We start from the raw sequence: 15279 nt of genomic DNA on the forward strand, positions 1-15279 counted from the left end.
CGGATCAAAATCCTTGCAAATCCTCGAGAGGATTTATCCGCGGAAACGGTCCCGTGGACCGTATCCGCGGATAAATCCTCTCGTGTGTACTAGGCCTTAGAGTGCTTAGATTGTGGCTATCTGGTTTTCATTATATAGCCATTTTGTACATGTTGCCCTTTACCTTTTACACTAATTGATTGAAGCATGTTTCCGAAATTCACATTTCAGTGAAATATCTAACATAAATCATCACCAAAAAATGATTAACAGTAACATTTAAAAAACACATGCTGTGGCACTCTTAGGCCTCATACACACCAGCGGATCTGTCCGATGAAAACAGTCCGCGGACCGTTTTCATCGGACATGTCCGCTGCCGGATTTTGGTCTGATGGCTGTACACACCATCAGACCAAAATCCCTGCGGAAAACAAACGCGGTGACGTGTGACGTGCGCGACCCTGGAAGGTCAATGCTTCCACCCATGCGTCGAATCACTTCGACGCATGCGAGGGCTTTCGGCCGAGCGGACATGTACGGTGAGTCTCTACAGACGACCTGTCCGACGGACAGGCTTCCAGCGGACATGTTTCTTAGCATGCTAAGAAACATTTGTCCGCTGGAAACCTGTCCGATCCGCTGGACATTTTTCCGGTCGGCCGTACACACGACCGAACATGTCTGCTGAAACTGGTCCGTGGACCAGTTTCAGCAGACATGTTCGGTCGTGTGTACGGGGCCCTAATCTTGGAAAACGGTAAGCTATGTCTTCAATAATACTAACCGATTAATAACATTTTTCTCCTAGGGATGTCTGATGAAATTCTGAGTATTAATAAGAAAGCCCAGTAGTTATAGTTCTTTTCCGTTGAATTTGCAAATATGAAATGAAAATAACTATTTGCAGTGAAAGTTTTCAGCTAAACAAAGCCTAACCTAGTTTGAGTGAAGAAAACAAAGGTCCATTTTTATATAATGGTAATACAAGAAACATTGCTTAATTATAATATATAATATATTTCCAGGAATCACACAGATGGGGAACAAAGTCAAGATAACGACAATGAAAATACAAGGCAAGGGCATGGATCTACCAATGATGGATCTGTCCAAGAGGTCCACCATTGCTTCCTAAAGAAGTCACCAAACTGCGTGCGAGACCGTCTGTCTACATCTACATGCAGTCAGCCACCAGCAGTGAGCAGGTCCAATGGACAGTTGACTCCCCATGTAAGCGATGCACATCAACATTCAAAATGTTGTCACTGCAATCACCAAGAGCGCAAGTTAAGTTACACAGTACCAGAACTGTCTAGTCATGAAGAAAGACGAAAATTGTGTTCTCATCATTCCAGTGTCAACGCTTCTACCAGCACCTCACATGATACTGCAGGATGTATATGGAAGCAGTGGTCTACTGCCCAGATGACGACGGGGCATCCAATGCAGCATCATGTAGTGACTGTAAGGTAATTGCCATTTAATATTTTAATTGCACTTCCAGTCTAATTCAGTATTCCACGCATTATCGTCCTCAATTTATTGTGAATACTATTTAAAGCGGTATTAAACCCAAAAGCAAACATATATTTTATTGCAGCTTATCAATCCTTATGCCCCGTACACACGTGCGGGATTTCCGACGGGAAAAGTTCCGGAGGGGAAAGCCGAGAACCTGCTCGGTCAGTCTTTCCCCGACACACGGCCGTTTTTTTCCGACAGGAAAACTGCGATGGAGCTTTGGTCGGAAATCCCGGCCATGTGTATGCTATATCATGCTCCATCCCATAGGAAAACTGCCAAAAAACGCCGGGCAAAAGTCCTCCAGTTTTCCTGGAGGTTTTTGGGCAGTTTTCCCGTCGGAAAAACCGACCGTGTGTACGAGGCATTAGATGTGATGGTTGCTTTCCTTTTTATTTTATTTTTTAGGCTTTCTTTCCTCCATTTTCCTCTGGTGATCTGGTCAGTAAGTCTGTATTTCAAAAAAAAGAAAGAAAGAAATAAAATGAATTCAGCCTCCACATCTAATGTAATATATTACATAGTTACCGTACATAGTAGGCGAGGTTGAAAAAAGTCCATCAAGTATTTGATGTTGTATGTTGTGGTCATTCAGGTGCTTATCTAATAGTTTTTTGAAATTATTGATCCTCCACCACTGAAACCAATGCCTGTGGAAGAGAATTCCACATCCTTACCACTCTTACAGTAAATAACCCTCTATACAGTTTAAGATTAAACCTCTTTTCTTCTAAGGGTAGTGAATGGTCACGTGTCTTATTAAATTCCGTAAAAGTTTTATCCCTATTGTGGGGTCACCAGTATGGTATTTGTACATTGAAATCGTATCCCCTCTCAAGCGTCTCTTCTCCAGAGAGAACAAGTTCAGTGCTCGTAACCTTTCCTCATAACTAATATCATCCAATACCCTTTATTAGCTTTGTTGCCCTTCTCTGGACTCTCTCCAGTTCCAGTACATCCTTCCTAAGGACTGGTGCCGAGAACTGGACAGCATACTCTAGGTGCGGCCGAACCAGAGTCTTGTAGAGTGGGAGAATTATCGTTTTATCTCTGGAGTTAATCCCCTTTTTAATGCATGCCAATATTCTGTTTGCTTTACTTGCAGCAGTTTGGCATTGCATGCTATTGCTGAGCCTATCATCTACTAGGACCCCCAGGTCCCTTTCTATCCTAGATTCCTCCAGAGGTTCTCCCCTTGGTGAGTAGATTGCATTTATATTTTTGCAACCCAAATTATTTTACATTTTTCTACATTAAGCCTAATTTGCCATGTAGTTGCCCTCCCCATTAATATGTTCAGATCTTTTTGCGAGGTTTCCACATCCTGCGAAGAAGTTATTGCCCTGCTTAGCTTAGTATTGTCCACAAATACAGAGATTGCACTGTTTATCCCATCCTCCATGTCGTTTATGAATAAATTAAATAGGATTGGTCCCAGGACTGAACCCTGGAGGACCCCACTTTCCACCCCGGACCATTCAAGTACTCCCCATTTATCACTACCCTCTGAACTCGCCCTTCTAGCCAGTTTTTAATCCATGTACTCACCCTATGATCCATGCCAACAGACCTTACTTTGTGCAGTTAACGTTTATGGGGAACTGTGTCAAATGCTTTTGCAAAATCCATATACACCATGTCTATGGGCCTTCCTTTATCTAGATGGCAGCTCACCTCCTCATAGAAGGTTAATAGGTTGGTTTGGCAAGAACGATTCTTCATGAATCCATGCTGATTACTGCTAATGATACCGTTGTCATTACTAAAATCTTGTATATAGTCCTTATCATCCCCTCCAAGAGCTTGATGTTAGGCTAACTGGTCTGTAATTCCCAGGTATGTATCTTGGCCCTTTTTTAAGAATTGGTGCTACATTTTTGGTTTTGGGTTTAATACCGCTTTAATCCCTTCATATCCAGGGGTGATTGAAAACCTTCATAATATGGACCAACTTCTTAACATACCACATTCATACTTTTTTTTAGTACATATTAGACTTCGTTTCATTGATTGTTTTAATAAATTCTCTGAATTTATTTTTATTACAAGCATGAAAATAGTTTTTAAAAGTATTAACTTTTTAAATGCATACCATTTCAAAATGTATTATTAATAATATTTAAAATCATTTTCAATAAATATTTTCTTCGATTTGTTCTGATTACAATGACACCAAATATATGATAATGCTAGTTAGTATATGGTTATAAAAGAAATTGTGTTCTCTTTTAGACTTTCAAGGTGTTAAACTTTCTCTCTTACCATGTCCTGAGTGAAATGGCGTTAACTTGATATGGTTTAACCATCCTAGTAAAATCATCTTATCTAGAAAAATATAAATAATATATATAAAATAATATATACAAAATAACCCAGTCTTAAATGGGTTGTAAACCCTCATGTTTTTCACCCTAATGTATCCTATGCATTAAGGTGAAAAAACACCTTGCAGTGTCCGGCCCCCCAGCCCCCCTTGATCCAAGAATTTCCATAGTTGTGATCCCGCATCGCTCTCTCCACGGCTTCTCGGCTCTTCATTGGATAGACTGATAGCAGCGTAGCCATTGGCTCCCGCTGCTTTCAATAAAACCCAATGACGTAGCCGCCGGGGGCGGGGCCGAGTCATACACTCAGTGTCTATGGACGCAGAGTGTATGACACAGGAGCGTGCCCGTAAGGTAACCCCCTTTGGTAGAGGGCTTCCCAGAGGGGGTTATCTGATGCGGGGAGGAGCCATGAGAGCTTCCGGGGGAACCCCAGAAGAGGACGATCTGGGCCACTCTGTGCAAAACGAACTGCACAGTGGAGGTAAGTATGATATGTTTGTTATTTAAAAAAAAACTTGAAGCTTTAATATCACTTTAAGGGGTACTGTGCAATAGTGGTCCTTATCCGTTTCTTCCGAGATTTATTATAGATGATAAAAATATATATATTTTACCCTTTTTTGCTAAAAAGAGGAGATTAAAGATAACGCGGTGTGACAGTGAGTGCAACATATTTAACCAGAGGTTGAACTGATAAAAATAATATGGTGGGTCTCAGTAATATGCAAGCCATTAGAAGATCGGGCATTGTCTGTACAAAGCCGTTAAAATATCTTGAGTAATGTAAAGGAAACAAAACTTCTTAGGCATAAGTAAATGAGACCCTACTGTCCATTATTTTTTAGATACAGTTGTGTTCATAAGTTTACATACCCTGGCAGAATTTATGATTTCTTGGCCATTTTTCAGAGAATATGGATGATAACACAAAAACATTTCTTTCACTCAAGGTTAGTGTTTGGCTGAAGCCATTTATTATCAATCAACTGTGTTTACTTTTTTTATATCATAATAACAACAGAAACTACCCAAATGACCCTGATCAAAAGTTTACATACCCTGGTGATTTTGGCCTTATAACATGCACACAAGTTGACACCAAGGGGTTTGAATGGCTATTAAAGGTAACCATTCTCACCTGTGATCTGTTTGCTTGTAATTAGTGTGTGCGTATAAAAGGTCAATGAGTTTCTGGACTCCTGACAGACCCTTGTATTTTCATCCAGTACTGCACTGACGTTTCTGGATTCCGAGTCATGGGGAAAGCAAAAGAATTGTCAAAGGATGTGCGGAAAAAGGTAGTTGAACTGTATAAAACAGGAAAGGAATATGAAAAGATATCCAAAGAATTGAGAATGCCAATCAGCAGTGTTCAAACTCTAATCAAGAAGTGGAAAATGAGGGGTTTCATTTAAACCAAACCACGGTCAGGTAGACCAACTAAAATGTCAGCCACAACTGCCAGGAAGACAGGGGAACAAAACAGGAAGCGCCACCTAAGTGCGTTAGTCACAATTTATTGAGTTTAAAAGGAAATGCACTTACAAACATGTATAAAAAACTGGCTCATCTATGTGTTGTATTCGTGGTGCGGTCCGGTCTCAGGTGCATCCAGGCTTACGGGTAGGCAGGAGAGTGTAGTTGTTCATCCTGTGGTAATCAGGAAGTCGGCCAGAACCAGCGTGGAATGCAGACGATGACGTCACCGGAAGCGGAACCAGAAAGAGCACCGGGGGAAGGACAGTATGAGGCAAACCACTGAGAAACTACGCTACGTGCTCGGAGCCTTCTGCTCCTTCTAAAGGCCTAACACAGTACTGTAGCTATTGTGCTATTTATGTGCTGTGACCATCAGTGGGACAACAGATCCCAGCACACAAAATAGAGGCAGTAGACAAAAGAAAAAACAAATATGTTAAGATAACAAGACCCAAGGAGGAAAAGAATCAGATAGAGGGGAATGGCAATGGGAAAAAAAAGGGGGGGGAATGAAACAAAAAATATTGTATAAACAATATAAAACAATATAAAGGGTCTTAAAGCAGAACAACCGCTAAAATCAGAACACTTATAAAGGATGTAAAGACGGTATCTCCACCAAGTGATACACGTCAATAAATGCGTGCCAGTATATAAGTACTATAAAAATACAATTAAAAGATATGTGCATATGCATTAAGTAAAATGACTTCTCATATAAATATTACGACTAATTAAAACTAATTAAAACTAATTAAAATAGATCACATATCCACAATTAAACACTGATATTCCACATAAACTGGGACGCCCTATACATAAATAATAAAACGATACAATAGATATTGTGTATTTACTATGTGCATTATGACATATGCACACTGATATATTCATGTATTGTATATAGGCAGTATAAGTGAGTGTAACACTGCATCCTATATACAAATGGGTGTGAGCAATATAAGTGGGTATGGCACAGTGTGTGATTCACAAGAGAGTGTACATTTCGATTTCCTCATTTAACCCACCGGGTACTTAAGTCCCTAGGGAATATATCCAGAAGGATTCCTTCTGACAAAGTCGTTTATAATGTTCGGCTCCAGGTAAAGTATCTGGAATAGATTCCAGTACCCACACTTTCAAACCTGAAGTGGATTTCTTATGGTGACAGAGAAAGTGTCTTGGGACACTATGATGGTCCCGTCCTTTCTCGATAAATCTTCTGTGCTCACCGAAGTGTGCCCTCTAGGCTCTGATGGTCCTACCTACATAGAAAAGCCCACAAGGGCAGGTAAGGCAATATACAACGTAATCAGTGGAACAGTTGTAAAAGTCCTTGAACGTGTACATCTTACCTTTGATTACAAATGACTTTTGGCCATGTTGAACAAATTGACATGTCAAGAAAAAAGATTTCATGCACTGAAACATACCATGGAGGGGAATTATAGTCAACGAGGTAGCTGCCTTAGTGGATGGGATCTTGCTTGGGGCAATTTTGCTCTTGATATTACGAGCCTTCTGATATGCTATCTTAGGGTATGTTGCTATATTGGACTTAAGGTGAGGATCCTCAAGAAGTATGGGCCAATATTACTCTGTCGATAATGTTTGCATGCTTCATCTATTAAAGGTGCTGGTTATCCTTTATCAAGGAATTCTTTGGTAAGCAGGGCGCCATGAAAATCAAAATCACTGTCCCTGGTACAGTTTCTTCTGAGACAGCAAAATTGGCTACGAGGTATATTATTTACCCACTTCAGATGATGGCAACTGTTGAAGTAGATAAAAGAATTGCCCGTAGTGGGTTTTACATAATTGCAGGAAAAAATAGACCCTTCATCGTGGCATAACTCAAGATCCAAAAAGGCCAATGAGTGCTGATCAGATACATGGGTGAATGACAATGCTTTTTTTATTATTACAATAATAGACAAATATCTTCGGACGTCCCATCCCATATTATGACCATGTCGTCAATGTATCGACCATTATACACAACATGGGAAGCGAAGGGATGGTCAGCAGAAAGAAATAGATGTTCCTAATAGCCCATCGTCAAATTAGCATAACTAGGTGCAAAATTTGTCCCATTCATTTGGAGATAATGTGTATTGTTAAAATCAAAATAATTATGTTTAAGACAGATGTTCATTCCGACTTTTTCATTCCCCGACTTTGTTGGGGTAGGCGGTACACTTTGGTGGGGGTGGGTCAGCCACGCCCTGTGACCTTTGACCTCTGGGAACCCGCCTTCTGACCTTTGACCTTTGGGGGAGGTCCCTGTTCCAATTCCTGAGTCCTAGCCATATTGTTCAATGGGAAACCCTAACCCTAACCCTAAATCCTAACCCTGTTTAAGACAGAATGTTAAAGCTTCTAAAATTAACAAAATTTGTCTAAAATTAATGAGTGGGTCTTTAGATAAAAAATGTTTAGCTGCTCGAAGACCAACATCGTGAGGGATTGAAGTATACAGGGATGACACATCTAGAGACAACCACCAATATGTGGGTTCCCAGGTGTATGGTTTTAAGATACCTAAAAGGTGGGGCCCACAACTGCCAGGAAAATTGTTTGGGTTGCAAAGAAAACCCCACAAATAACTTCAGGTGAAATACAGGACTCTGAAAACATGTGGTGTGGCTGTTTCAAGATGCACAAAAAATAAGGGCTACATGGTTGAGTCGCCAGAAGAAAGCCATTACTACACAAAGTATCCTGCTTACAATACGCCAAACAGCACAGAGACAAGCCTCAAACCCTTTGTCACAAAGTCATTTGGAGTGATGAGACCAAAATTGGGCTTTTTGGCCACAACCATCAAAGCTAATTTGGAGAGGAGTCAACAAGGCCTATGATGAAAGGTACACCATTCCTACTGTGAAACATGGAGGTGGATCGCTGATGTTTTGGGGATGTGTGAGCTACAAAGGCACAGCAAATTTGGTCAAAATTGATGGAAAGATGAATGCAGTATGTTATCAAAAAATACTGGAGTAACATTTGCATCCATCAGCCAGGAAGCTGCGCATGGGACGTACTTGGACATTACAACATGACAATGATCCAGAACACAGGGCCAAGTTGACCTGTCATTGGCTACAACAGAATAAATTTAAGCCATCTCAGTCTCCTGACCTCAATATCATTGAGCCACTCTGGGGAGATCTCAAACGTGCAGTTCATGCGAGACAGCCCAAGAATTTACAGGAACTGGAGACTTTTTGCCAGGAGGAATTTACCATCTGAGAAGATAAAGAGCCTCTTCCACAAATACCACAAAAGACTTCAAGCTGTCATTGATGTTAAAGGGGGCAATACATGGTATTAAGATCTGGGGTATGTAAACTTTTGATTAGGGTAATTTCGTAGTTTCTGTTGTCATTATGATTTAAAAAGAGTAAACACAGTTGATTGATAATAAATGGCTTCAGCCAAACACTAACCATGAGTGAAAGAAAACAAATTGTGTTATCATTCATATTTTCAAAAAATTAGGCCTCGTACACACGACTGAACATGTCTGCTGAAACTGGTCCGTCGGACCAGTTTCCGCGGACATGTTCGGTCGTGTGTACGGCTGACCGGACAATTTTCCAGCGGATCGGACAGGTTTCCAGCGGACAAATGTTTCTTAGCATGCTAAGAAACATGTCCGCTGGAAGCCTGTCCGTCGGACATGTTCGGTCGTCTGTACGACTCACCGGACATGTCCGCTCGGCCGAAAGACCTCACATGCGTCGAAGTGATTCGACGCATGCGTGGAAGCATTGACCTTCCAGGGTCGCGCAGGTCGCCGCATCATCGTCGCGGCGGCGGCGCGGCCACGTCACCGCGGATCCTGTCCGCGCGGATTTCTGTTTGATGGTGTGTACAACCATCAGACAGAAATCTCCGAGGGGACATGTCCGATGAAAACGGTTCTGCGGACCGTTTTCATCGGACATGTCCCCTCGTGTGTACGAGGCCTTAGTAAAATGTACATGTAAGATTGTTTTTCTGTCTTAAATGTTCATGAGTTGTAATGTGTGTGATAATGCTTCTTGGTAATATGCCTAATTGTCTCTTGCATAGCTTTCTCAATTCTCTCCTCACTGATATCAGTCATGATCCATATTAATTTCTGTTTATTTATTTTGCAAGACACGATAAAGCATTTAGGATGCCAAAAAGGTATGTACAGAATGTCAGTCCTTCATCTTTAGATATACAGTTAGACAATGGCCTACATATCTCAAAGTTAGAACAGCAACAGTTGCAAATTTTAAACGGTGGCAATAAAAGTCCAAAAATGACAAGCAGTCAGAATGATTCTCAGAGTTGTATTTAGAATTGTAGTTGCCCTTGGCACGTGTAGCTGTTCATTCCTTTTTTTTTTTTTTTTGTACATCCCTTACCTCATGTGTCCTCAAATGTACGATTACTGCTACCAAAATAAAAAGCAGCTATGATTGTTAATGCATTCTCTATATACTGTTCTGCAGAGGCCCTTAATTAGGATCCTTTAGAGAAATAGGACAATGGGTGTTTCATGAGTGTCTTGTGACTCCTCTCTGATGTCTCCACCCCTGCAATTAAACTTGATTAGCACTTGTGTCCAGACTAAATGTGACTGTTTAGCAATCTGACCCTATGAGCAGTTTTTTTAATGGTTTCCCATGTGACCTGGAGGTCGATCAATCTGATTTGGCCCCGTCTATTATGTATGGCCTAGTCTGCACAAGTGCTTTTAGTTAGTATGTTAATATGAACACTGACCATATTCTGTTACTGTGATTTGCTTACAGTTACTCTCAGATGATAACTGACTGGCCCCTGCCTATCTTGGCCGTTTGTGTGCTTCTTATGCTGGTGTGCACTCTGGCAGGACTACTGGTTGGACAAATGCCAGACTTTTCAGAGCCTTTGATGGTGAGCCTTCTCTAGTTGAAATTATATTATCAACTAAGAAAAATAATATCTTCAAAGTGACAGAACATAGATTATCATTATTGTCAAGATAAAACAGAACAGTGTGATCTCCACTTAGAGGTGACTCCAGACAACTAGTCAAACTGCATTTGATGTCTTGAAAGCCTTGGAGCTGTATTAAAATCTGAACATCCAATCAGCCTATATTTAAAGTACTGTATATTGTCCTGGAAATATTAAAGTGGATGTAAACACGAAAATGTTAATTTTTTTGCTTTCACAGTGTAGAGTATAAGATTTCATATCATCTGTGCCCAGTCTTGCCACACATAGTTAATCCAGCTCTAAACAATCCTCTTTTATTGTTCATTGAAATAAAACGGACTAACTGAGAAAAACCTTAGTCCGTTCCTCCCCCTTGCTGTGAGTGACAGGTTATTTACATAACTCATGCACTAGCCTGGAGACAGGCATTATTTTTTAATTTCCACCCCCACTCCTTTTCTGAAGTCATGTGGTTACTTTTCTGGATTTTGACTGGATGTTAGTGATCATAGCAGAATTTAGTGTAAAGCCTCGTACACACGACCGAGGAACTCGGCGGGTGAAACACATCGTTTTCCTGTCGAGTTCTTGTTAGGCTTGTCGAGGAACTTGACTAACCAATTTTCTCCATTCCCGTTGAGGAAAAAGAGAACATGCTCTCTTTTTGGCTCGTCAAGTTCCTGTGCAGTTTCCTTGCTGAAAAATGTACACACGACCGGTTTCCTCTGCAAAAAAAATCTCCCACCAAGTTTCTTGATGGATTCTGCCGAGGAAACCGGTCGTGTGTACGAGGCCTTAGGAATACACAGGAGAAAATCCATGTTGACAAGGGGAGTGTAGAGGAGGGCTGGGAGTCTACTGACATCACGACTCCACCCACAGAGCTCCAGACAGAAGGGAAAAATTTGACAGGTAAGGATACATGCAGGAGGCATCTATATCCTTATAGATCAGCACTATGGCAGTAGTTTAGAAAGGATGAGAGTGGGTTTACATACACTTTAAGCTTCTTCTATAAGCAAATAATTTCCTTGCGCTTAAAAGCACAAAGATAGCTCTCTTGTATAATGCCGGGAAAAGTGCGCTGGTTTTGTCTCTAAGTAACACAGACACAGATGCTGGTATCACGTTGAGCTTAGCAGAATCCTCCCTAGCATGAGCAGCTCTGTTTATTTATACTGTCAACATGAATAACAAAAGAAGGTGGTGGCTTCACAATCAGCCAATCAGACATTTGTATTCTTTCAAAAGAACCAATCACACACCTCATATGTGTTTCTAACTGTAGGGGGCGGGGCTGACTTATCAGTGATCGTCTTTCCCTATATCAGGGAACAGACGATCACTGACATTGCCACAATGAAGAACAGGGAAGGTGTGTTTACACACACATCTTCCCGTTCTTCAGCTCCTGTGACCGATCGCGGGACACCGGCGGCGATTGGGTCCATGGGCGCGGTCACGGAGCTTCGGACCGGGACCGCGCTCGCGACTCCATGGCTGGGCACTTAAAGAGGACGTACAGGTACGTGCTTGTGCCCAGCCGTGCCATTCTGCCGACGTATATCGTGTGAAGGGGTCCTTAACTGGTTAAAGAGGAAGTAAGTGATAAAAACTGATCAGCGCATAGATCAAGTAAATCAATAATACATAAATAAATATTCCAAAGTGAAAATTCACTTAATGGTAAAATGCCTAAAATATTGTGCAAAGTGGTAAAATACCCCAAAATATTGTGCAAAGTTCAGCAATACTGTGCAATATATGCATAGGACGAATAGTAAACAAAAAAGTCCCAAAGTGGATGATGAAGTGTCATTGTGTAAACAGATATCCAAACAAATATGTCTTCACAGTCTTCTTATGTAGCTGTTGTCTGTCACTGTGGGTGTAGATGGTTTCACAGGATCTCTCCTCGATGTTAGCCCAAGTGTAAAGCAGAGAGACATCCCATAGTGAAGTATATCATTGAATTTTATTGAATAAAAACATAGAAACTTACATAAAGGATTGTTAAGCAATGTAAAACAACGATTCAGCGTTTAGTTCTTCTAGTGTTTCCTGGAGCATCAGGCCCTTACTAGTTACGCCCCATCACGTGGCTTCATCAGAGGTCATCAGTGGTGGCGCGGAAGCACTCTTCACCTTTTAAAGAGGAAGTAAACCCTGATGGGTTTTACTTCCTCTTTGTTTCCCTGCAAAGGTAAAGCATAATGGGCTACTATGCATCGCATAGTAGCTCATTATGTGACATTTACCTGCAGGAGAAGTCCGCGATGTCCCCATCTTCCTCGCTGGGAGCGGGCATCCATTCTTCACCCCTCTTTCGCGCTGGAGCCACCAGTCATGGCATGACCCGAGCTAGAAACGGCACAGCGTGCCCTTTCTAACTCTGGCACATGCGTAGAAGAAATTGCTGTACGACGATTTGTAAATATCTCCTAAACCGTGTAGATTTAGAAGATATTTCCAGCACCTACAGGTAAGCCTTAAAGGGGTTGTAAAGGTAAAAAAACATCTGATAGCACCGACCCCCCCTGAGCCCCCGTTTTACTTACCTCTCCACTCGAAAGTCCCCGTTTTACTTACCTCTCCACTCGAAAGTCTCCACTCTAAAGTTTACACAAGGACACTTCATCATCCACTTTGGGACTTTTTTGTTTACCACGCCCCCTGTCAATCACAGCGGATGACGCTGCGTGCCAGGGGGCGTGGCCGAGTCATACAGTCGACGGCTATGGCCGCCGCTGTATCACGGGAGCGCGCTCGCAAAAGCTTTCCACCATTCCTCGGAAAGCTTTTGCGAAGAGGATCAGAGACAGCCGCCGAGGGACCCCAGAAGACACGGATCGCGGGGCCACTCTGTGCAAAACGAACTGCACAGCAGAGGTAAGAATAACATGTTTGTTATTTTTAATTAAAAAAAATCTTGCCTTTAGTGTCCCTTAAATCTAGACTTACCTGTAGGTGAAAGTGGTAGGTGAAAGTGGTATGTAAGGGTTTACAACCACTTTAATAGAAACACACAGCCCCATAACCTAGAATGGCAAAGCACTTCCCTGCTCCTCCCTCCTCCTCACCCCTACCTTCTACAAACTGACAGCCTCAGACTCAGGACTGATAGAAGTGATAGTGGACACACTATCACTTCTATCCTTTCAGGACTGGATGTTCAGAACCTATTCACTCCGTAACTCGGTGTGGAAAAACGCATTCCATGCTCATTTCCCAAACTACATTCAAAATGCACTGCAGTTTGCAATCTGCAGAGGGTGTCATGTTATCTTAATGAAACCCCAAATTCAGGTTGCAAACACAGTGCGGGGGTCTGCACTACATCGCGTGGTACAGTAGTAACATGTGGTTTGTTTTTTGCGTTTTCTAAAGTAGTGCATGCACTACATTTGGTGTGGTCTGGAATGATTTCAGCCCATTCAGATGAATAGGCTGACATCATATTGCACCCGGAACACATATGGATGGTGTGAACTGGCCCTCAAGGAAGCACGCCAGACAGAGTAGAAGCCAGCAGCCCTAACAGATAATGTACTGGAGAATGTTTTTTCTATTGTGTTCAATGTGTTTAAACTATAAAAACGCTGATGATTTAATACTATTGTAATTATGAAGTGTACTTTCAAATTTACATCCCAAAACTCTCATTTGTTTCATGCTTTATCATCTGACTATTGTTTAAAGCAGTGGTTCTCAACTTGGGGGTCGGGACCCCCTCGGGGGTCAAATGATGATTTGCCAGGGGTCACTAAATCCTGGGCTGTTCCTGAAGCCTGCACTGTTCTCCCAGGAAGGGAGATGATAAGAGGGGGAGGAACAAAGAAAAAGGGAGAGAAAGGGGAAAAAAAGGGAGAGCAAGAAAGACAGTTAGAGGGAGGGATTGGGGGGAAAAAACAAGGAATAAGACCCCTTTCACACTGAGGAGTTTTTCAGGCGGTACAGCGCTAAAAATAGCACTGCTATACCACCTGAAAAACTCCTTCACTGCCTACTCAATGTGAAAGCTGGAGGGCTTTCACACTGAGGGGATGCGCTGGCGGGAGAGAAAAAAATCTCCTGTCAGCGGCATCTTTGGAGCGGTGAGAGGAGTGGCATGTATACCGCTCCTTCACCGCTCCCTCCCATTAAAAACAATGGGAAGAGGCGCATTGCGGGAGGTATTAACCCTTTATCGACCGCTAGCGGCCGATTCCCGCGGGAATCCCGGCGGTATAACAACGCTATTTTTAGCGGCGTTATACCGCCACCGCGGCTCCCGCCCCAGTCTGAAAGGGGCCTTAGGATAGAGAGAGATGAAAGGGAAAGAAAAGAGAGCAAAGAGAAAGAGTGGTACATCCTAAAATGTACTATAAGAGGTTTTAATATTGTACAAGTGGAAGGGACTCAGGAAGAGCATATAGGTAAATTCAGAAAGAATCTACGCCGCCGTATGTTTAAGCGTATGCTCAAACAGAGATACACTTAAACATATCTAAGATAGGCCGGCTTGCGCCGTCCTATCTTAGATTGCAATTTTTTGGATGGCCGCTAGGTGGCGCTTCCATTGCGGCCGGCGTAGATTATGTAAATAAGCTTGTACGCCGAATCACGAACGTACGCCCGGCCGCCGCAGTCGAATTACATCGTTTCCGTAAGGCCTTAGGCGGCCTAAAGTTATTCCACCTATGAGGTGGAATAACAATGTTAAAGTATGGCCGCCGTTCCCGCTGCGAGGTTCGAATTTTTTACATCGTTTGCGTAAGTCGTCCGCGAATCGGGAGTTACGTCGTTTACGTCCATGTCGAAATCAATAGGCCCTTACGGAGTACTTAGCCGCAATGCGCACTGGGAAATGTAGTCGCCCGGCGCATGCGCAGTGACAAAAAACGTCGAAGACGTGAGGTCAAGCCTCATTACCATGATACACGCCCCCCCCTCCAAGTCATTTGAATTAGGCGCCCTTACGCCCGCTCGTTTGAGGCTACGCCGCCGTAGATTACCAGGTAAGAAGATTGAG

At 42.4% G+C, this 15279-nt stretch overlaps 1 protein-coding gene across 2 annotated transcripts in view; it reads left to right on the forward strand.

The window, feature by feature from the left end:
* Nucleotides 1-15279, forward strand: part of DISP2 (dispatched RND transporter family member 2) — a 70071-nt gene that overhangs the window by 33798 nt on the left and 20994 nt on the right. Inside the window, exons 2-4 of one of the 2 annotated variants that reach the window (XM_040332156.1) lie at nucleotides 1008-1451; nucleotides 9456-9485; nucleotides 10100-10223. In XM_040332156.1, the coding sequence (XP_040188090.1) occupies nucleotides 1008-1451; nucleotides 9456-9485; nucleotides 10100-10223 (598 nt within the window). The remainder of the gene's footprint in view (nucleotides 1-1007; nucleotides 1452-9455; nucleotides 9486-10099; nucleotides 10224-15279) is intronic. The other variant, XM_040332157.1, reaches the window with a different exon arrangement.

Source organism: Rana temporaria, chromosome 13, assembly GCF_905171775.1.
Source record: "Rana temporaria chromosome 13, aRanTem1.1, whole genome shotgun sequence".
NCBI classification, from domain to species: Eukaryota; Metazoa; Chordata; class Amphibia; order Anura; family Ranidae; genus Rana; species Rana temporaria.